Source organism: Blennius ocellaris (assembly GCF_963422515.1).
Source record: "Blennius ocellaris genome assembly, chromosome: 12".
Lineage (NCBI taxonomy): Eukaryota > Metazoa > Chordata > Actinopteri > Blenniiformes > Blenniidae > Blennius > Blennius ocellaris.
Genome location: NC_137661.1, coordinates 28,581,864 through 28,604,886, shown reverse-complemented (window position 1 = coordinate 28,604,886; position 23,023 = coordinate 28,581,864). Strand labels below are relative to the sequence as shown.

Below are 23,023 nucleotides of genomic sequence, written 5' to 3'. Positions count from 1 at the left end.
TCAGGAGTCGTTCTGGAGTCGTTCAGGAGTCGTTCAGGTGTCGTTCAGGTGTCGTTCAGGAGTCGTTCTGGAGTCGTTCAGGAGTCGTTCTGGAGTCGTTCTGGAGTCGTTCAGGTGTCGTTCTGGAGTCGTTCAGGAGTCGTTCTGGAGTCGTTCAGGTGTCGTTCAGGAGTCGTTCTGGAGTCGTTCTGGTGTCGTTCAGGAGTCGTTCAGGTGTCGTTCAGGAGTCGTTCTGGAGTCGTTCTGGAGTCGTTCTGGAGTCGTTCTGGAGTCGTTCTAGAGTCGTTCTGGAGTCGTTCAGGAGTCGTTCTGGTGTCGTTCTGGAGTCGTTCAGGAGTCGTTCAGGTGTCGTTCTGGAGTCGTTCAGGAGTCGTCAGACGATCCAGGCTCTGATTGGACAGGAAGTTGTGACGGCAGCTTGTCAGAGTTCCGTCGGTCCGCAGCCTGAATCGGGGTTTCACTGAGTTCTGTTGCTAGTGAAGCAGCCAGACGTCCATCATGTCGGCTGTTCTGTGGAAAACAAGAGTTGTTGAATCTCCTGGATAGTTTGTTTGAGAACTGAAGAGGATGAGGCCATGGAGTGTCAGCTTCCAGTTTAGTGTCCAATCAATCAATCAATCAATCAATCAATCAATCCCGGAGCAAAGCTGGAGCCTCAGACTTGACCCTTGATCTTTTCAGCACTAATGAGTGTTTTTATTTCCTTCCTTCCCGGACAAACCTTCGACACACGAAGTGAGACTCCTGCAGGTCGTGACTGTGGACAAACGACTGCAGCAGCTGGATTCCCTCCAGCTCCCCGACGCACTGCTCTTGTTTACAACTGCAGGAATACCGAAGCGCGGTGGATTACGTCATACCAGGAGCGCGTGCTGGCCTCCACTCCCGCCCTCTTCTGTATGGTTTCAATTTGCGAGGGACTCCCGTTTCCATGGCGCCGGTTAGCGGCTTCCTGCGGCTCCTTGCAGCCTCGTGCTTCGCCGCGTCGGTCGTCCGGCGACTCGCCGTCACTAAAGGAAGGAAGCAGTGGGACGGTTCCTCAGGACAGACCACCTTCTGTGGTTCTCACCGTCTGGGATTCTGCTCAATGTGGAAACGTTCCATCAGGAACTTTGCTGCTCCTGACGAGTGGAAAAGTGAGTTTGCTGCTAAGTGGCGGTTCCAGTCCTGGTTCTCCGTCCTGGTCTGGAGAGGGTCCAGCCTGCAGGACCTGGAACCCTCCTGGGCCCAGCTGTGGTTCCAACAATCAGCCTCTGGATCATGTTTCCAGTTTGGAGGGAAACTCTGCAGGACGATCAAGGAATTTTATGATTTGGTTTTAAAACAGAATCTTTAATGAATTAGTTTCAATTTCCACACATTTTATATTGTTGACATGTTTAGCAGTCCTAAACATGTCCTTGTTTGTTTGTTTTTTGTTGTTATTTTGGGACTTTCATTGAATCAGGTTGACTAGAAGACAGACTTTGGCGTGCGGAGACGATGGTTCAGGAAATGTAAAGATTGGAAGCACACGTTTAAATCATTGAAGGTTCCTTCTGAAAAGCAGCGCAGCTTCTTAAAACACGTCCTTCCTGCCGGCAGAGCCACTTTGGGCTCGTCTCTCAAACTGAAGGTTGCGTGTTCGATTCCCCATCTCCCCCGTCCGCTTGTCAAAGTGTCCTTGAGCAAGACGCTGAACTCTAAGCTGCTCCCAGTGGTGGTGTGAATATGTGATATAATGAACTTTAAGGTTCCCTACATGTAGAGATTAACAGGCTGAGTTTCCAAAGAACATTTTGAAAAACAAACAAACTTCAATCGAACACTAAAAGTGTCGATCGCCTCTATAAAGACATGTTTACATTTGAGCTTCAGCACAACAACAATATTGACGGAGTTTGTTTCCGTTTCCCCTTCAGGTCTGGTGGCACACTTTAAAACACCAGAACCACCGTGGTACAAACGTTCCGTAGGGAACCCTGGATGTGACGGCGAGGTGATGCTCAGTGGTTCAACGTCAGCGCTGGTTTCTAGCCGCAGCACATATTTTCCTGTGTTGAGAACAAAACCACCTGGGCCTCAGCTCCACCTGAAGCACTTCCAGTGGGAGCCTCGCTCTTCTTCTCTGGTTTGTAGAGAGACGCTGCAGGACGTTGGGTCTCACGTCTCGGAGGAGGGACGAAGCAGAGTTTCTCCAGACCGACTCGTTCGTCACAGAGGGAGTTTGAACTGGAACTGGATGTTTGTCAACAGACACAGAACGCTGAAGTGCTGCTTCACACGTTGGGGCTCATGTGTGAATGTTGCTCAGAACGTCAGAGAACGTCAGAGAACGTCCAGCAGGCTTCCTCTAGAACAGTGTTCTTCACCCTCTGGTGTTTCCTCCAGATCGTCAGGGGAAATGATCACATTTCACATTTTTTTCTAAAACAACCTTTACTCTCACAGCGACAGTGTGTTGCAGAGTAATCCTGTATAAATACTCTTCACCACTAGAGGGCAGCACAGAACTTTGCGGGTGAAATGTAAAGTGACAGACGTCAGTGTGGTTCATCTCCACCTCCTGCTACCATCTTGTATCAAAGTACTGTGTCAGTGACAGTGATGGAGAAGTTTTTGAAAACCAGGATCTCAGCTCTTCATCCATCAGGTCCAGGTTTCACACTGAGGGAGGCACTATTAAAAAAAGTCCTTGCTTTCTGGATTTACTGGATTCCTGTTGATAAAACTGTGATGAGAAAGACTTTATATTGTTAATAGAGGCTACAGAGTTTAACATGTTCAGGTGGAGGCGTGACTCCAGAGTTTTACAAAGACAAAAGTGTGTCTTGGCTCAAAAAGGTAGAAAAACCCTGTTTAGTGCTCAGAGGAGAAGCAGAGCTTCAGAAAGTAATGAAGAAATTCCCTGCTGATCCCTGCACAGCTCGGCCTTTCCCAGATGCCCCCCTCCCCCTCCATTGCCCCCCTATGGCTAGTTGGTCCTCATGCTGGGGGGGGGGGTCTGCTGGGAGCTGGGCTCTTCTCTATATAAGGTAAAAACTCCTGGCATCACAGAGCAGAGAGGCGAGCAGCCGACTGGCAGGAGAGGGAATGAAACATAAACAGAGGCAGTGAGAGTTTGATCCTTTTCTCTGTGAGGAGGAGCTGGGAGGGTTCCTCCGGGGGGTTCCTCCAGGGAGGATCTCAGGTTCCTCTGGGGAGGAGCTGGGAGGGTCCTCTGGGGGGTTCCTCCGGGGGGTTCCTCCGGGGAGGATCTCAGGTTCCTCTGGGGAGGAGCTGGGAGGGTTCCTCCGGGGGGTTCCTCCAGGGAGGATCTCAGGTTCCTCTGGGGAGGAGCTGGGAGGGTTCCTCCGGGGGGTTCCTCCAGGGAGGATCTCAGGTTCCTCTGGGGAGGAGCTGGGAGGGTTCCTCCGGGGGGTTCCTCTGGGGAGGATCTGGGAGGGTTCCTCCGGGGAGGATCGGGGAGGGTTCCTCCGGGGAGGAGCTGGGAGGGTTCCTCCGGGGGGTTCCTCCAGGGAGGATCTCAGGTTCCTCCGGGGAGGAGCTGGGAGGGTTTCTCCGGGGGGTTCCTCCAGGGAGGATCTCAGGTTCCTCCGGGGAGGAGCTGGGAGGGTTCCTCCGGGGGGTTCCTCCAGGGAGGATCTCAGGTTCCTCTGGGGAGGAGCTGGGAGGGTTCCTCCGGGGGGTTCCTCCGGGGAGGATCTCAGGTTCCTCCGGGGAGGAGCTGGGAGGGTTCCTCCGGGGGGTTCCTCCGGGGAGGATCTCAGGTTCCTCCGGGGAGGAGCTGGGAGGGTTCCTCCGGGGGGTTCCTCCGGGGAGGATCGGGGAGGGTTCCTCCAGGGAGGATCTCAGGTTCCTCCAGGGAGGATCTAGGAGGGTTCCTCCAGGGAGGATCTCGTAGTGAAGAACTGAACTTTCCTCAGCAGAACACGAACAAGTTCCTCATGAGAACTTCGAGCTTCTCTGGTCTTCAACACTTCACTGCCACGTTGTTGATCGTCAGAAGGAGAACTTCACACGGTTCCATCCTGCTGCTGTATTTTCCTCTCATGTGTACGTTGTGGGTTCTTCATGTCATGACATGAGAATGAGAGACCAGGGTCCAGTTCTGGTCTCTCATGTCCTGCATGAGGCCTGATTGGACATTTTCAGTCTTTTTAGCACGAGAGACACTCCGACATGAACGTTACGATCCTCCACTCAGCTGATGTGTATTTGTACAATACTCACCAACATTGTGGTGTTTCATGTTGACCTGATGTCCTGTGGTCTGTAGACAAACAGTGGAACCACACCAGACCTTCACGAAGGAGAACACAAGTCATATCAAGTCCTAACAGGTTTAGTCACTGGATTCTACGGTATTCTGACGTCTGGTCGTAAAAATCCTCACAATGAGACGTTCATCCAGAAGAGCCAGAGAGAAGTGGAGTTTAGAGTTTAGAGTCTCAGGTGGTTCTCAGGCGGTTCTCAGGCGGTTCTCAGGCGGTTCTCAGGTGGTTCTCAGGCGGTTCTCAGGTGGTTCTCAGGCGGTTCTCAGGTGGTTCTCAGGCGGTTCTCAGGTGGTTCTCAGGCCCACCGCTGGACTCCAGACAGCAGAAAGACACATTCGGTGAACCAAGTGAAGTTTCACAGCTTCACTTGCAGCACACTGGAGCTGGTGGAGCCCAAATGGAGCAAAAAGAGGAGGGCCTGCTGGGGGACTCTGTAAATCAGGAAGTGAGTCTCATAAACGACACGATGACAGATTGTCGGCTCGTTTTTCATTCCAACCAAGCAGCCAAGTCGCTCGATGCTGCGTCTGTTGATAGCTTGACTTGAATACCATCAATCCAGACCTCAGACCTGGAGTCCCTCCAGTGGCCCTGGAGCCCCTCTAGTGGACCAGGGGGCCCGCTAGTGGCCCTGGAGCCCCTCTAGTGGGCCTGGAGCCCCTCCAGTGGACCAGGGGGCCCGCTAGTGGCCCTGGAGCCCCTCCAGTGGACCTGGAGCCCCTCTAGTGGACCTGGAGCCCCTCCAGTGGACCACGGGGCCCTCTAGTGGACCAGGTCCACTAGAGGGCCCCGTAGAACTGGGAACAGCAGCCTCCTCTACTGGGAACAACGGCCTCCTCTACTGGGAACCATGGCCTCCTCTACTGGGAACAACGGCCTCCTCTACTGGGAACAACGGACTCCTCTACTGGGAACAACGGACTCCTCTACTGGGAACCATGGCCTCCTCTATGGGAACCACGGCCTCCTCTACTGGGAACAACGGACTCCTCTACTGGGAACCATGGCCTCCTCTACTGGGAACAACGGCCTCCTCTACTGGGAACCACGGCCTCCTCTACTGGGAACAACGGCCTCCTCTACTGGGAACCACGGCCTCCTCTATGGGAACCACAGCCTCCTCTACTGGGAACAACGGCCTCCTCTACTGGGAACCACGGCCTCCTCTACTGGGAACAACGGCCTCCTCTACTGGGAACCACGGCCTCCTCTACTGGGAACCACGGCCTCCTCTACTGGGAACAACGGCCTCCTCTACTGGGAACCATGGCCTCCTCTACTGGGAACAACGGCCTCCTCTACTGGGAACAACGGCCTCCTCTACTGGGAACAGCGGCCTCCTCTACTGGGAACAGCGGCCTCCTCTACTGGGAACCACGGCCTCCTCTACTGGGAACCACGGCCTCCTCTACTGGGAACAACGGCCTCCTCTACTGGGAACCATGGCCTCCTCTACTGGGAACAACGGCCTCCTCTACTGGGAACAACGGCCTCCTCTACTGGGAACAGCGGCCTCCTCTACTGGGAACCGCGGCCTCCTCTACTGGGAACCACGGCCTCCTCTACTGGGAACCACGGCCTCCTCTACTGGGAACCACGGCCTCCTCTACTGGGAACAGCCACCTGAGGAGCTCCAACACTATAAAAGACAAAGCAGCTGCTCACATTCAGCTCGGGGCTTCAGGATGTTCTGGATCTCAGGCTTCCAGCTGACTTCTGACATTTCGTCCGGCCGGGCGGCCGTCGTGCCCGCGGCCTCGAACCGACACCCAGTCGCTGGCGGGGGATACGGTTTCTGAGCGTGGCGGCGCCAGTCGTGTAGCGCAGACCCTCGTCTCACCAGCCGCCTCGCGGCTCGGTGGGAACGCCGTCACCCCAGACGTGTAACTGCAGAAGGCGCTCGGTAACTCCACCCTCACTTCTGGTCACATCTGACAACCTGTCAGTCAACCGCGTCACGTGTGTGTGTGTGTGTGTGTGTGTGTGTGTGTGTGTGTGTGTGTGTGTGTGTGTGTGTGTGTGTGTGTGTGTGTGTGTGTGTGTGTGTGTGTGTGTGTGTGTGTGTGTGTGTGTGTGTGTGTGTGTAACATGGTGTATGATGAGCCCAAGTAGTTGTGATACATGATTAAGTTTTTATTACGGTGATATTTTTTGTTAAAGAAACTCTGTTGTCAAGTCAAAACAACCCAACACATTATATATATATATATATATATATATATATATCAGTCTTTCAGAAATAGTCCCTAATAAATACAAAATGTACTTGTATGGTGATCATTTCTAAGATGTACTGTATCCTGGTGTTTTCACATATTTAGTTTTTGTGGAAAAGAAAAAGAAATGACACATTTCCAGACAACTGAGGCTTTTTGGATTTTCTAAAATGTCCATTCCTAAGTTTGTGCCAAATTTTCTAATTATCATTTTATGTTATTTTAAAAAAAAAAATGTAATTCTTTTTTTTTTTCATTTGGCATATCAGCCATAGATCGGAGGTCGTTTTAAAGAGAATCTGGTATTTTCTCCAGTATTTTCTATCATAATTGTCATTGAGTTGCATATTAACTTTGAGCAAAAACTCATTTCAGGAGGAAACTTCAAGGGTTTTCAAACATTCAGCTTGTTGTGCTGAGGTTAGTCCACAGAGACTTCAGACTCCAGGGACGTTGAGACTGGTGTCAAATTACAAGCCTTTGATCTGCATGTTTGCAGGATTAGAGAGTCGAGTAGAAATGTTCTTCGCGCTGGAAAGTGAGACGAAGTTTGAGTTTTTGTGCAGCAGCTGAAAAAAGTCAGAATGTTTATCACAACTTTAGACTTTTTAAACAATTTAATAGTTTGTTTTTCCCTTTGTTAGTTTTTTTTTTTTTAAATGCAGGTTTATATTTGTGTGCCTCAGATTTACACTTAAATACAACCCGTGCGATATTCTGGGGGGCGTGTTTAGCCGTTTCTCTGAGCCATCGTGACGTCAGTGAAACGTGAGACGTGACTGAAGACATGCAGCCGCTGGCTCCTCTTTGTGGCGGATTGATACGATGACGTCAGATGCTGATCATGTGGTGCGTTCAAGGACCTCCGGAAACTTTTTTTTTTTTAAAAAGGGACCACTGAAAACTCGGAATTTGATTTTCTAAAACGGTTCATTGTGGTTTTAACAAGTCAGTGGAGTTTTGAACAAATCATAGACTGAAAACTACATGATGAAATAAAATACTGCATTTTGACTGAGGGGCGACGCCTCTGTGTGTGTGTGTGTGTGTGTGTGTGTGTGTGTGTGTGTGTGTGTGTGTGTGTGTGTGTGTGTGTGTGTGTGTGTGTGTGTGTGTGTGTGTGTGTGTGTGTGTGTGTGTGTGTGTTTGTGTGAGACACACCCTCCTCAACCACTCCGTGCTGCCGGAGCTGTTTGTTCAGCTGGATGGGCTGATCCTGATCCTGATCCTGATCCTGATCCTGATCCTCTGCTTCTTTCTGCGGAGGAGTTTTGAACTTAAAGTCCAAACCTTTCCAGATTCCGGGGCCTCGGCAGCAACAGGACACAGATGTTGTATTTGCTCTCCAGGGGTCGCGACCTCTGCAGCGATGCAGAGTAGATTTAAGGGCTCGTGTGTTTTTATGACTTGGCTGCAGGTCCCACAGGTGCTTTCAGGGAAACACACTGGTTGTGCTTACGGCCCGTCTCTCTGCCGAGACACGTCTTTCTGTCGCTCTTTCTCCTCGGTCTGGTTCGCGTTTCAGTCACACGTGTGCAGAACTCCAGGAAATAAAGAGTTTCCACTGCAGCGTCGGTGATAATGGAGGTTTTCAGGGTCATTTATTATCTTCACCACGAGCAGCTTGTTTTCACTCTGGACTCGTGTGTCGCTGCAGAGGAGACGTAATTGTATAGCGGAGATTCAGCCGACTCTGCAGTTCCTCGGAGGTTCTCCGTGCAAACTGAGGGAGAAACCAGTTCCCGGTCTGATCCCGGGGATCCGGACGTCGGTCGGACTCGTCCTGCGGTTTCTGCCTCCGACTCGCCGTGTGTTGAGAAAAGCCATGTGGTGGAATGTTGGAGGCCGGGAGAAGACGAGTTCCCTGCAGCTCTGCAGCGCCGGTGGTCCGGCATGCAGCCACCCAGAGTGACGGACACGCCCACAGCAGCTCTGCCACACAGACTGTGCCCAGAAGAGACGTATTTATAAATAAAGGAGGACGTTTATGTCAGAAATTCATGGTTAGGTAACTTTCTGCAGTGGTCTGAAGCGTAGCGGCTGTAAAGCCTTTCTGCCTTTTGGCCCCAAGGCAAAACCACGGATGTCTTGATGTTTGTGCGTCGAATTTAATTTCCTCCCAGATGCTGTCAGGTACGAAACCTGCAGGCTGGATGAAGCACTTTACAACAACACGTTGTTTTCTTTGGGACGCGGCCGGTTTTCCTCACTCGTTCATGTTGAGCCTCGTGTTTTCACTGACTTCAGGCTTCGGTGCTTGTTTTCTTATTGGACTGTAAATAACTGCTGCTGCTGACGTTCAGAGGACGAGATGGCTAAAGGCCATCAAGGCCATCAAGGCCCCGGACCAACGAGATGGCTAAAGGCCACCAAGGCCCCGGACCAACGAGATGGCTAAAGGCCACCAAGGCCCCGGACCAACGAGATGGCTAAAGGCCACCAAGGCCCCGGACCAACGAGATGGCTAAAGGCCATCAAGGCCCCGGACCAACGAGATGGCTAAAGGCCATCAAGGCCCCGGACCAACGAGATGGCTAAAGGCCACCAAGGCCATAAAGGCCCCGGACCAACGAGATGGCTAAAGGCCACCAAGGCCCCGGACCAACGAGATGGCTAAGGGCCATCAAGGCCCCGGACCAACGAGATGGCTAAAGGCCATCAAGGCCCCGGACCAACGAGATGGCTAAAGGCCACCAAGGCCCCGGACCAACGAGATGGCTAAAGGCCACCAAGGCCCCGGACCAACGAGATGGCTAAAGGCCACCAAGGCCCCGGACCAACGAGATGGCTAAAGGCCACCAAGGCCCCGGACCAACGAGATGGCTAAAGGCCATCAAGGCCCCGGACCAACGAGATGGCTAAAGGCCATCAAGGCCATCAAGGCCCCGGACCAACGAGATGGCTAAAGGCCATCAAGGCCACCAAGGCCCCGGACCAACGAGATGGCTAAAGGCCATCAAGGCCCCGGACCAACGAGATGGCTAAAGGCCATCAAGGCCATCAAGGCCCCGGACCAACGAGATGGCTAAAGGCCATCAAGGCCCCGGACCAACGAGATGGCTAAAGGCCATCAAGGCCCCGGACCAACGAGATGGCTAAAGGCCATCAAGGCCCCGGACCAACGAGATGGCTAAAGGCCATCAAGGCCCCGGACCAACGAGATGGCTAAAGGCCATCAAGGCCCCGGACCAGGAAGTGAGGAAAAGGTCAAACATAAAGAGTAAAACTGAGAAAGACACTGAATGTCTAGTCCGTGTTGATCACTTTCTCCTGCTGCCGGTTTTCTAGACAGTCTCAGTAAACAACGTGACGCTAATCTGAGGAACTGACTGAACATCAGGTCATTATGGGGATTTGACTGTCTCTGAGAACAGATGGCACTTTACAAGGTCCAAGCCTTTAATAGGTAGGTGGGTAGAGTAGGGTAGGGTAGGTAGGTAGGTAGGTAGGTAGGTAGGTAGGTAGGTAGGTAGGTAGGTAGAGTAGGTAGATACCGACCGACGTTTTAGATATTTTTACGCGTGTTAATTATTTATCCTGCAGTTTTACCAAAGCAAAGAAACCATGAAGGTTTTTTTTCTGCTTGTTTCGATAGAAATGACATTTAGAACTTTGGGATCTTGTACCAACAATCAACCAGTTTGTCTCTGTGTGATTTAACGTTCTGGACAGCTGGTGGTTAACATCAGTTAACATCAGTTAGCATCAGTTAACATCAGTTAGCATCAGTTAGCATCAGTTAAATCTCACATCCAGCCTGTTGGTCAGCTCTGCCGTCTGTTGTGTTTGTGTCAAACTGTCCCAGCTGCCCAGCAGAGTGTCCTCCATGTGTCCTACATGTGTCCTACATGTGTCCTACACCCACTAATGATACGTCAAGACATCACAGGGTGGTAAAACACTGTGACTGCACAGTCCCAGAGGGGCCGTTGAGGGCCTGAGGGGCCAATAAGACGTGGGTCCTGGGAAGAGAAGGAAGCATGAAGGGAAAGAACAGAAAGCACCGAGAAAAGAGCACATCCACTCTTTAGCCATTGCTTTATGACCACAAAGAATATTTGCTCTTTCAGGGGGCGGAGCCAGCCCCCAGTCGCTCAGTGAGCTGGCGTCTGGCCCCCAGGCCCTCCACCCTTCCACTCCTCCACTCCTCCACCCCTCCACTCCTCCACCCCTCCACCCCTCCACTCACCAAGCACTTACATGAAGGGCCCTCTGGGGTTCTCCGGCCTATTCAAGAGTCGGTCCTACTTTCTCGGCTCAGCCCTTTATTTTCCTGCCCCCCCCCCCCCCCCCCCCAGACGTCAGTGTCCTCGGTGGGAGGGGGCCGACACGTGAGCCGGCCCCCGTCCGAGTCTGGCGTCCGTAAGGTGGTGTCAAAAGAGAAAGCCAGTGTGGAGATTAGGGTGGAGGTGAGGACGGCTGCTTCCTGTTCGGGGCCGCCTGAACGCATCACCACATTTTCTATGAGGGACAAAGGACCCCTGATGAAATGAGCCGCAGCATCTTGTGATGAAGAGACGATTAAATACTTTGTTAAAGTAGAAGTAGTACCTCGCTGCACTCAGCTGACGTGTTTTCTCTTCTTTCTCTTCCATGTTTCCACATCCTGTGTTTTCCTGCCAACCACCAATAGGTAAGTACTGTTAGAACCTGTGTCTCTACACGTTGAAGTGTCGGTTCTATTTCTGTACATTTAGTCACCTAGAATCTCCCACCGCTGCTCAAGGGCACATCTGCAGGCCTCATGTGTTCAGACTTTACTTTGCACGGCTGGGGTACGACGCCTCTGTGCACATGCACCGTTTCCATGGAGACACAAAGCTCATAATAACACACACAATGGCAGTGTGGGACCAACAGAACAGAGACTGTCTGTCTGTCTGTCTGTCTGTCTGTCTCTCTGTCTGTCTCTCTGTCTGTCTGTCTGCCTGCCTGCCTGTCTGTCTGGGAACCTACAGCCAATCACAGTGAATCACAGTGAACCACAGCCAATCACAGTGAACCACAGTGAACCACAGTGAACCACAGTGAACCACAGTGAATCACAGTGAATCACAGTGAACCACAGTGAATCACAGTGAACCACAGTGAACCACAGTGAATCACAGTGAACCACAGTGAATCACAGTGAACCACAGTGAGTCACAGCCAATCACAGCCAATCACAGCCAATCACAGCCAATCACAGTGAATCACAGCCAATCACAGTGAATCACAGCCAATCACAGTGAATCACAGCCAATCACAGTGAATCACAGCCAATCACAGTGAATCACAGTGAATCACAGCCAATCACAGCCAATCACAGTGAATCACAGTGAATCACAGCCAATCACAGCCAATCACAGCCAATCACAGTAAATCACAGCCAATCACAGCGAACCACAGTGAACCACAGTGAATCACAGCGAATCACAGCGAACCACAGTGAACCACAGTGAATCACAGTGAACCACAGTGAATCACAGCGAGTCACAGTGAACCACAGTGAATCACAGTGAATCACAGTGAACCACAGTGAATCACAGTGAGTCACAGTGAGTCACAGTGAATCACAGTGAGTCACAGTGAACCACAGTGAACCACAGTGAATCACAGTGAATCACAGTGAACCACAGTGAATCACAGTGAACCACAGTGAACCACAGTGAGTCACAGTGAGTCACAGTGAGTCACAGTGAATCACAGTGAACCACAGTGAACCACAGTGAATCACAGTGAACCACAGTGAACCACAGTGAATCACAGTGAACCACAGTGAACCACAGTGAACCACAGTGAATCACAGTGAACCACAGTGAGTCACAGTGAACCACAGTGAATCACAGTGAACCACAGTGAATCACAGTGAACCACAGTGAACCACAGTGAATCACAGTGAATCACAGTGAACCACAGTGAATCACAGTGAACCACAGTGAACCACAGTGAATCACAGTGAGTCACAGTGAACCACAGTGAATCACAGTGAATCACAGTGAACCACAGTGAACCACAGTGAATCACAGTGAGTCACAGTGAACCACAGTGAAGAGGACCGTCTATTGCCAGACTTCCTCCACCTCAGGGGAAATGTTGTGCTTTTCCATGTCTGACCTATAAAGGTTCTATTCTGTGCTGGTGGTGGAGGAGCTCCGCAGCTCCTCCACCCAGACTCTGTTACTGTTTGTTCTCTTCTCAACACTGAGCAGATCACATGTTAGAGGAACAACAGACACACGAGAGGTGATGGAGGGACTTCAGAGGCTCAGGTGACCCAGCAGGTTCTCCGCTCACAGCTGATTGTGGAACATGAGGATAGAAAAGGAAGTAAAGTGAGAGTTTGTCCAAGAACAAGTCTGAGTGGAAGAAGAGCAGCAGGTCTGAGTTCTCCGTCAGGAGCTGCAGGGATTAACGAACCCTTGAATCTAATTGAGTCTAATGAACAACAGAAGAGGAAATAAATAAATCATAATCATAATAATAATAATGATCAAATAAAGACTGACAAAGAATAAAGTGCGTTGGTCTGGAGGAAGTAAAGAAAAGTCCTTTGCTCGGAATTTCCAGTTCAACAAAACCGCCACTCCTTCCTGATGACGCTCACACACACACACACACACACACACTCACACACACACACACACACACACACACACACACACACACACACACACACACACACACACACACACACACACACACACACGTCACATGTAAACAGGGCCTCAGTTTGAAACCTTATGTCACTTTTCTGATAATAACACATTTTACATAAGAATGAAACCATAAGATTGAGAAATTCTTTTGCCTTTTCCGTTTTTTGTTTTTGTTTTATCAGTATTACCTGGGATAGCTTGTTATTTTGAGTCAGTTTTACACTTTCAACAGAATTTGATTCTAGAACAACAACGTGACTATAAAAAGTCACAGTTTAAAAAAGTGTGTTTCATAATCTTCTGTAAAAACAGTCGAGCAATGAAAAGTTCTATTTCTAAACAGTTCAGTGAGCGACATGAAGGAGTGAAACACTCTGGCACCTTTAATACAACTGATTTATTCCACATGTACGTTCATGAAAACAACTGGGCTTCACGTCGTCACGCTTGACGGTTTGATTCTGTGACGCAACGTCGGGCCGATGGAGGACGTTACTGTGTGAGACATGAAGAGAGACAGACCAGGAACGTCTCTGTCCTTGTCTTTTCTGGGGTTTCTTGTTCTCTCCATCTTGTTCTGCAGCAGTAAACACTTTTTATTAAACACCTTCCTGTGGTGTGTTTCTGGGGGGGGGGGGGGGGGGGGGGGTTGTCCTCCTCGTTGTCTTTGACACGTCCTGTCTTCCCAGGAAGGCTGGAGACTCTCCTCCTGGTCACCTGTGACCCCCCCCCCCCCCCCCCCCCCCCACCCCTCTGAAGGTCCTGAGCGACGGGAACTCAGACCAACAAAAGGCCAAAGGTCAAAGGTCGTCTATAGTCACCTGGGAGACTAATCACCCAGGTGTACCTGGAGGGTCCGGAAACCCCCAGACCCGCCCAGCCCCCCCCAGACCCACCCAGACCCGCCCCCGTCCTCCTCTGCTGAGGCTGACCAGCCTGGACCTGGTCCAGGACCAGCGGGGGCCCGTTAGGCCCCATTAGGACTGAAGTGACGCCTCTGGAGGCCTCGGCTGCAAACCAGCTGTGAAACGAGCGTCCTGCTGGTTTAAGACCACAAGGAATTTGAAGTGTTCTTCAGAGAGACGCTGGGACTTTGTCTTTGTCTTTGTCTTTGTCTTTGTCTTTGTCTTTGTCTTTGTCTTTGTCTTTGTCTCGCCTCGTCTGTCCTGATCAGCAGACCTGGAACCAGTCCTGGTCTCCTGCTGGACCAGCTGATCAACCTGAGAGTGAGCAGAACAGGAAGTTTCCTCCTGTCAGCTGACCGGTCGCCTGGTGACGAGGAGTCTGGAGGTCAAGAGGTCAAGAGGTCAAGAGGTCAGGCTCTGGTACCAGCAGCAGAACCAGGAAGACCCCCTGGACGTCTCAGACCTTCTGAGCTCCAGAGTCTCGTTTCCTTCTCTTTAAAGCTCTGAGGCCAGAAGGTGGGGTTCCCCCTCCTGTCTCCACCTCCACCCTCCTGTCTCCACCTCCACCCTCCTGCCTCCACCTCCACCCTCCTGTCTTCACCTCAACCCTCCTGTCTCCACCTCCACCCTCCTGTCTCCACCCTCCTGTCTCCACCCTCCTGTCTCCACCCTCCTGTCTCCACCTCCACCCTCCTGTCTTCACCTCAACCCTCCTGTCTTCACCTCCACCCTCCTGCCTCCACCTCCCCCCTCCTGTCTCCACCTCCACCCTCCTGTCTCCACCCCCACCCTCCTGTCTCCACCTGCACCCTCCTGTCTCCACCTCCACCCTCCTGCCTTCACCCCCACCCTCCTGTCTCCACCTCCACCCTTCTGTCTTCACCTCCACCCTCCTGTCTCCACCTCCACCCTCCTGTCTCCACCTCCACCCTCCTGTCTCCACCTCCACCCTCCCGTCTTCACCTCCACCCTCCCGTCTCCACCTCCACCCTCCTGTCTCCACCTCCACCCTCCTGTCTCCACCCCCACCCTCCTGTCTCCACCTCCACCCTCCTGTCTCCACCTCCACCCTCCCGTCTCCACCTCCACCCTCCCGTCTCCACCTCCACCCAGACCTTCTCTTTATTGGCGCTGGTCCAAACTGAGGCGGCGCCTCAATGTGTGACTTCATTTCAACGCCAGACGTGTTTTCATGTGTGGACCTGCAGCTCCACAGTCCTGGGGGGGTGGAGGGGGGCGGGGCGGGGGGGGGAGGGGGGCGGAGGGGAGTTCCCTACGCGGCGTAATTCAGCGACAAAGTTTTCACATGCACACACAGGCGGTGGTGTCCAACACACACACACACACACACACACACACACACACACACACACACACACACACACACACACACACACACACACACACGAAAGCAGAGTGAACAAAGCAGCATGAGAAAATCCTCCGTCTGTATTTTCTCAAGAAGCCAAATCTAGAAGCTTCTGTCACGACGATTCTTCATTTCTCTGCTACGTAATTATCGGAGACTTGAAGGCAGTGGAGGAGCGGCTTGATTACAGATCAGCAGACGTTTGCTGCTGCACCTGCAGGCGCTAAGACCTCCGTCAGTCTGCAGGAACGGGTCATTAGTTCCTCCTCCGCCCACAAAACCTCCCGGTTCCCAGAAGCAGCTTCAATCATGACGTCACAAAGGCCCGGCTGACCCACATCAAAGCTCCAGGTGAGCTCAGGTGGAGGTGAGGTGGAGGTGGAAGTGAGGTGAGGTGAGCTGAAGGTGGAGGTGAGGTGAGGGTGAGGTGGAGGTGAGCTCAGCTGGAGGTGAGGTGGCGGTGAGCTGAAGGTGGAGGGGAGGGTGAGATGGAGGTGAGCTGAAGGTTGAGGTGAACTGAAGGTGGAGGTGAGCTGAGCTGAATGTGGAGGTGAGGTGAGGTGAGGTGGAGCTGAAGGTGGAGGGGAGGGGAGGTGAGGTGAGGTGAGGTGAGGTGGAGGTGAGGTGAGGTGAGCTGGAGGTGAGGTGAGGTGGAGGTGAGCTGAAGGTGGAGGTGAGCTGAGCTGAAGGTGGAGGTGACGTGAGGTGGAGCTGAAGGTGGAGGGGAGGTGAGGTGGAGGTGAGCTGAAGGTGGAGGGGAGGTGAGGTGAGGTGGAGGTGAGGTGAGTTGGAGGTGAGGTGGAGTTGAGGTGAGGTGGAGGTGGAGGTGAGGTGAGTTGGAGGTGAGGTGAAGGTGGAGGTGAGGTGAGGTGGAGGTGGAGGTGGAGGTGAGCTGAAGGTGGACGTGAGCTGAAGGGGGAGGTGGAGGTGAGGTGAGTTGGAGGTGAGCTGAAGGTGGAGGTGAGGTGGAGGGGAGGTGAGGTGAGGTGGAGGTGAGGTGGAGGGGAGGTGAGGTGGAGGGGAGGTGAGGTGGAGGGGAGGTGAGGTGAGGTGGAGGTGAGGTGGAGGTGAGGTGGAGGTGAGCTGCGAGGACAGAAACTAATGACGTTCAGTGTCACTAAAAGCCGCCTCGTCCTCCAGGAAGTGAGAAGCTGCTTCACTTCTTCACTCTGTGCTTTTATTGTTTCAGGCTCACATTTTAAAGGACTTTAAAGGAATTCAGAGTCTGAAACAAGCGATTTAAAAGGAACTTTGAAGTCTTTGAGGACAAAGTTGTGAACGTTCAAACTGCACATGGTGGCTTCAGCTCGTCTGCTTCTAGAGTTAAATATGTTTTTAAATGTCATTACTTTTGATTTGACAAATCACACGTCACTGTTTGGCATTTAATTCAAACTATAAAAACCAGCTGAACAAACAAACAGTTTAGTTTTCGTCTCATTTTGTTCTCGGAGGATGAGATGAAAGGTTTTGGAGGATGAGATGAAAGGTTTTCTGACTTTGAGCTGAAAATGCTGTGAAAAAGCTTTTATTGTGAAGTTGTTGTGTGAGATGGTGAATTTTGAATTTGAGTTTTATTTTGGCGGTCTGCAGAAAACAAAATAACAAGAACAAACGACACTCAGTTATGAACTAATGAGCCTGAAGGGTGAAGCAAAAAACAAATTCACACCGAAAACAAAACAAGGCTCTAGATAATCATGGTCACACAAACATTTTCTTTAAACTCATATTACTATTTTTACAATATATTCTATACACAGGTTTTACATACAGTTTATACACATGTACATAATATAATGAGAATATTAATCATATGCTATTTAAATGTCATCAAGTACATTTTAAATACACACTATAAATTAATAATATTCTCCATGCAGTTTATGAAGTATTAATATATAATGATGTACGTGCTCGTCAGTCCTGAGCAGAACCCCACCTGCTGCTGCAGCAGCGCCGTCAGCTGGCTGGACGGGGGCTCAGGGGGGATTACCAGGGGCACGGGCTTATCGTGTCTGCTGGCTTCAGGACCCGGGTCTTTGTGGGGGGACTCGTCAGGCTGGGGGGACTTTCTCCTGCTGGATCCACCGTTCGGTTCAGTGGAGCTTTTTGGAGGAAATGTGGACGTTTGGTTGCCGTCGGTCTCTGGTTCCATTCCGGTGAGCAGTTTGGTTTGTCGTCTCGCCGCCGTGGCCAAGTAGAGCTCCAGGCTCTGGATGTTCGGAGTCGCTCGTCATGTGACTGGACGACATTTACCTGCTGTTCCTGCCCTCAAGTCCCAAGATACTGACTCTCTATAGTGACCCTCTATACTGACTCTATACTGACCCTCTATACTGACTCTATACTGACCCTCTATGCTGACTAAATATACTGACTCTATACTGACTCTCTATACTGACCCTCTATCCTGACCCTCTATACTGACTCTATAGTGACCCTCTATACTGACTCTATAGTGACCCTCTATACTGACTCTATAGTGACCCTCTATACTGACTCATAGTGACCCTCTATACTGACGCTCTATACTGACTCTCTATAGTGACCCTCTATACTGACTCTCTATACTGACTCTCTATAGTGACCCTCTATACTGACTCTATAGTGACCCTCTATATTGACGCTCTATACTGACTCTCTATAGTGACCCTCTATACTGACGCTCTATACCGACTCTATACTGACCCTCTATACCGACTCTATACTGACCCTCTATGCTGACCCTCTATACTGACTCTCTATAGTGACCCTCTATACTGACTCTCTATAGTGACCCTCTATACTGACCCTCTATACTGACTCTATACTGACCCTCTATACCGACTCTATACTGACCCTCTATGCTGACTCTATACTGACTCTATATACCGACTCTATACTGACCCTCTATGCTGACTCTATACTGACCCTCTATACCGACTCTATACTGACCCTCTATGCTGACTCTATACTGACTCTATATACTGACTCTATAGTGACCCTCTATACTGACCCTCTATACTGACTCTATATACTGACTCTATACTGACTCTATACTGACCCTCTCCACCGTCGGTGCTTCTGGTGCCGCTCCTCTGCAGATCCTCCATTGTGGGTCAAGAGGTCAGTGTTGTTCCAGCGGTCTGGATTAACTCTCATCCTGCAGCACAGTATCAGCAGATTAGTGGAGGCTGGGGGGTCTGGAGGGCCATCTGGAGCCCTGGCAGGGTGGGGAGGGGGGGTGGGGGCTAGGGGCTGGAGGGGGGGGGGGGGGTGAGCAGAGGACGGACAGGAGGGGACTAGGAGTCTCTGCTGAGCTGAGGCCGGCCCAGTTCCATATCTTGGACCTAAATCCTGCCCCGGGTCTGAGAGGCTGCCTGGTTCTTCATCCTGGGGTCTGGTTCTTCATCCTGGGGTCTGGTTCACCTGGTTCTTCATCCTGGGGTCTGGTTCTTCATCCTGGGGTCTGGTTCTTCATCCTGGGGTCTGGTTCACCTGGTTCTTCATCCTGGGGTCTGGTTCTTCATCCTGGGGTCTGGTTCACCTGGTTCTTCATCCTGGGGTCTGGTTCACCTGGTTCTTCATCCTGGGGTCTGGTTCTTCATCCTGGGGTCTGGTTCACCTGGTTCTTCATCCTGGGGTCTGGTTCTTCATCCTGGGGTCTGGTTCACCTGGTTCTTCATCCTGGGGTCTGGTTCTTCATCCTGGGGTCTGGTTCACCTGGTTCTTCATCCTGGGGTCTGGTTCACCTGGTTCTTCATCCTGGGGTCTGGTTCACCTGGTTCTTCATCCAGGGGTCTGGTTCACCTGGTTCTTCATCCAGGGGTCTGGTTCACCTGGTTCTTCATCCTGGGGTCTGGTTCTTCATCCTGGGGTCTGGTTCACCTGGTTCTTCATCCAGGGGTCTGGTTCACCAGGACTGCTGGGCTGCTACTGATGATGATGATGATGATGATGATGGTGCTGCTCTTCATCTCCTGTGGTTGTTTGTTGTTGTTGGTTTCACATGCACTGTGGAGTGTGAATGAGACGTGTTGCCATGGAAACCCTGCAGCTATACTCACACTTAACAACTTTAATTTGAAGGTCAGTTTTAGTCAAGCAGCCATGCAAACATAACCTTTCATAATAAAACCTCCTTCGCCTTAAAGAAGCTTTAATTCCCAAACAGGAGCTCTTCATCACACAAAGTAATACAAACAATGATTAATAAGAGTCGCAAATAAGGTTGTGGTCCAGAGGAGACGCCCTGGTTATCAAATATGTTTTGTCTTTATTGTTTTATCGTCTGGATTTCAGCTTCATGGCCTTTAAAAGTGTTTCAAACACCTGAAAGCTTCAGGAGCTTCTAGCGATCATGTTTTCAACAAACTGATCAGAGAACCGAATGAAGAACATTTTATACTTTCATGTCTACAATTTTAACTAAATCAACGTAATGACTGACGCCCGCGGCGAAGTTTTCACAGTCGCTGGCAAATTGTAGGTGTTTGTTCGTCTCCTGTGTGAGACGGCAAGGAAATGACAAGGCAGAGGCAGCCTGACAGTGTATGGTCCTCCTCCTCCTCCTCCTCCTCCTCCTCCTCCTCCTCCCCCAAGAGGAGGAGGCGGTTCACTAGATCAGGCTCAGTAAAAGGATTCAGGAATTTGAGGAATTCTGGTCAGAAAATTCCCTGAAAAGTTTCTAAAACCTTGAATTTCCACGCCGTCGCTGCTCCTTTAAGATTCAGGCTGAAGATTTACTGTGACTCTTCCTGAGAGAAGAGTCACAGAAAGAAGGAGGGGAGGAGTTCCTGCAGACTGACGGAGAAAGAAGCTGGGAGGTCAGGAGACTGAAGGGCTTTCTGTTTCCTTTGGCCTCGTTTGGGGCGACAGCTGATCATGAAATGACCATTAAATGACCATTAATAAATAAAGTCATAGACCTCCAGAGGGAGGAGGAGGGTGGAGGGAGGAGGTGTGGAGGGAGGAGGAGGGAGGAGGAGGGCGGAGGGAGGAGGTGTGGAGGGAGGAGTGTGGAGGGAGGAGGAGGGAGGAGTGTGGAGGGAGGAGGAGGAGCTCCTGATTCACTGGAACTCCTGATTCACTGGAACCCTTGATTCACTGGAACCTCTGACTCACTGTAACTCCTGATTCACTGGAACCCTTGATTCACTGGAACCTCTGACTCACTGTAACTCCTGATTCACTGGAACCCCTGATTCACTGGAACCTCTGATTCACTTTAACCTCTGATTCACTGGAACTCCTGATTCACTGGAACCTCTGATTCACTGTAACTCATGATTCACTGGAACCTCTGATTCACTGGAACCCCTGAACCACTGGAACCTCTGATTTACTGGAACCTCTGATTCACTGGAACCCCTGATTCACTGGAACCTCTGATTCACTGTAACCTCTAATTCACTAGAACCCCTGATTCACTGGAACCTCTGATTCACTGGAACCTCTGATTCACTGTAACTCCTGATTCACTGTAACTCCTGATTCACTGGACCCTCTGATTCACTGGAACCTCTAATTCACTAGAACCCCTGATTCACTGGAACCTCTGATTTACTAGAACCTCTGATTCACTGGAACCTCTGATTCACTGGAACCCTTGATTCACTGGAACCTCTGATTCACTGGAACTCCTGATTCACTGGAACCTCTGATTCACTGGAACTCCTGATTCACTGGAACCTCTGATTCACTGGAACCTCTGATTCACTGGAACCCTTGATTCACTGGAACCCTTGATTCACTGGAACCTCTGATTCACTGGAACTCCTGATTCACTGGAACTCCTGATTCACTGGAACCTCTGATTCACTGGAACCTCTGATTCACTGGAACCCTTGATTCACTGGAACTCCTGATTCACTGGAACTCCTGATTCACTGGAACCTCTGATTTACTGGAACCTCTGATTCACTGGAACCTCTGATTCACTGGAACTCCTGATTCCCTGTAGCGGAAGTGTGGCGTCTCTGTTGTCTCACCTGTCTCCCTGTCCACAGCCGTGTCCACCCTGGACGTGGAGAGTAAGCTGACCACACACTACCAGGCCGCCTGGTGCCAGCAGAGGGACGTCCTCCACCCCTCCACCCGCCCACCATGTGTGGAGGAGCTGCACAGGCAAGCCAGCTTCAGCCTGTGGGCCCTGCAGCAAGGTGAGGCCCCTGACCGCCAGGTGCTGGGGGAGGAGCCTCGTGCTGGGGGAGGAGCCTCGTGCTGGGGGAGGAGCCACTGTTCAAGTCTCTTATGGGACAGATTCCCACCACAGCACAGCCTGCATCTCCTCGTCACTCTGGTGCTTGTCTGCCCCCTGGTGGACTCATGGTGCAACTGCATCCTGAGGATTCCCACAATTTGAAGCCTGAGATCTTTGCCAGGCTAAATATAGTATTACTAAATATAGTATTACTAAATATAGTATTACTTTAAGTTTTCATTAATCACCGCTGCTCAATTAACTAATCCTGACGATACGACTGATGGTTGTCATGGTAACAAGGATGATCATAGTAGAATACTAGTGGTGAAGGTGACTGTTATTATGGGTTGTTACAGGAACGCTACAGAGAAAAATGTTCCTCCTCCTCTTCCTCCTCCTCCTCCTCCTCTTCCTCCTCCTCCTCCTCCCCCATCTCCTCCTCCTCCTCCTCCTCCTCTTCCTCCTCCTCCTCCTGCTCCTCCTCCTCCTCCTCCTGCTCCTCCTCCTCCTCCTCCACTGAGTTGTAGATGTTGATGTCTTCTACAATGTGTTCCAGGTCACCAGAGGAGGCGATCAGCCAGCAGGGGGCGGAGGGTCACCATCTCCATCTCCAGCCTGTCCCCCCTGTCCCCCCTGTCCCCCCCTCAGGTCCCCAGGCAGGACAAGCTGGTCTCCTTGACGACGGTGAGACGCTTCTCCTGTCGGCCACCAAGCCAAACAACACAGTCACTAATTGTCCTGATTGAATCGCCTCCGAGGTTTGAAGCTGCTGCAGGAAATAACCAGGAAATGAAGAAACACTAGAAGAAGCAGAACAGTTTCAGCCTTTTGGACCAAACGTTGCTGAATTCAGCCACAAAACAACGGTTCTGCGACACAGAGAACCAACGTTTCAGCATCAAAGTGCTCAGAAGTTACATGTGAGACGTTTATTTGACCACCTGGAGGTTTAAGACCCGACTTGTCCAGTTTCTACACCTCATGGTTCAGTACCAGCTGGACGCTGGTGGTGAGGTCCAGGGACCCGGTCAGGAGTTTCAGGTGGCGTCACTGTTTTCTAACAGTTTTCATGGGAAAAGGAATATGGATGCAGTCAATTATCTACATTATTCATAGATTCATATAAACACACACTCGTACAGAGACGTATGTTTACACACATACAGATGCATAAATCAATTCTATTTGCTGCATCTCAGTGTGATATTGGTAATCTGTGACCGACCAGCTGACCGTGTATAAAATATAATATAATATATAAAATATAATATAATATATATAATATAATAAAATATAATATAATATATAAAATATAATATAATATAATATAATATAATATAATATAAAATATAATATATATAATATAATATAATATATATAATATAATATAATATAAAATATAAAATATAATATAATATATAAAATATATCCATCCATCCATCCATTGGCTAC

At 50.6% G+C, this 23,023-nt stretch overlaps 1 protein-coding gene across 1 annotated transcript in view; it reads left to right on the top strand.

Moving 5' to 3' along the window:
- Window positions 1–23,023, top strand: part of nhsa (Nance-Horan syndrome a (congenital cataracts and dental anomalies)) — a 60,513-nt gene that overhangs the window by 23,909 nt on the left and 13,581 nt on the right. The window contains 2 exon segments of the mRNA XM_080506858.1: window positions 21,375–21,527; window positions 22,128–22,255. Coding sequence (XP_080362984.1) covers window positions 21,375–21,527; window positions 22,128–22,255 — 281 coding nt within the window.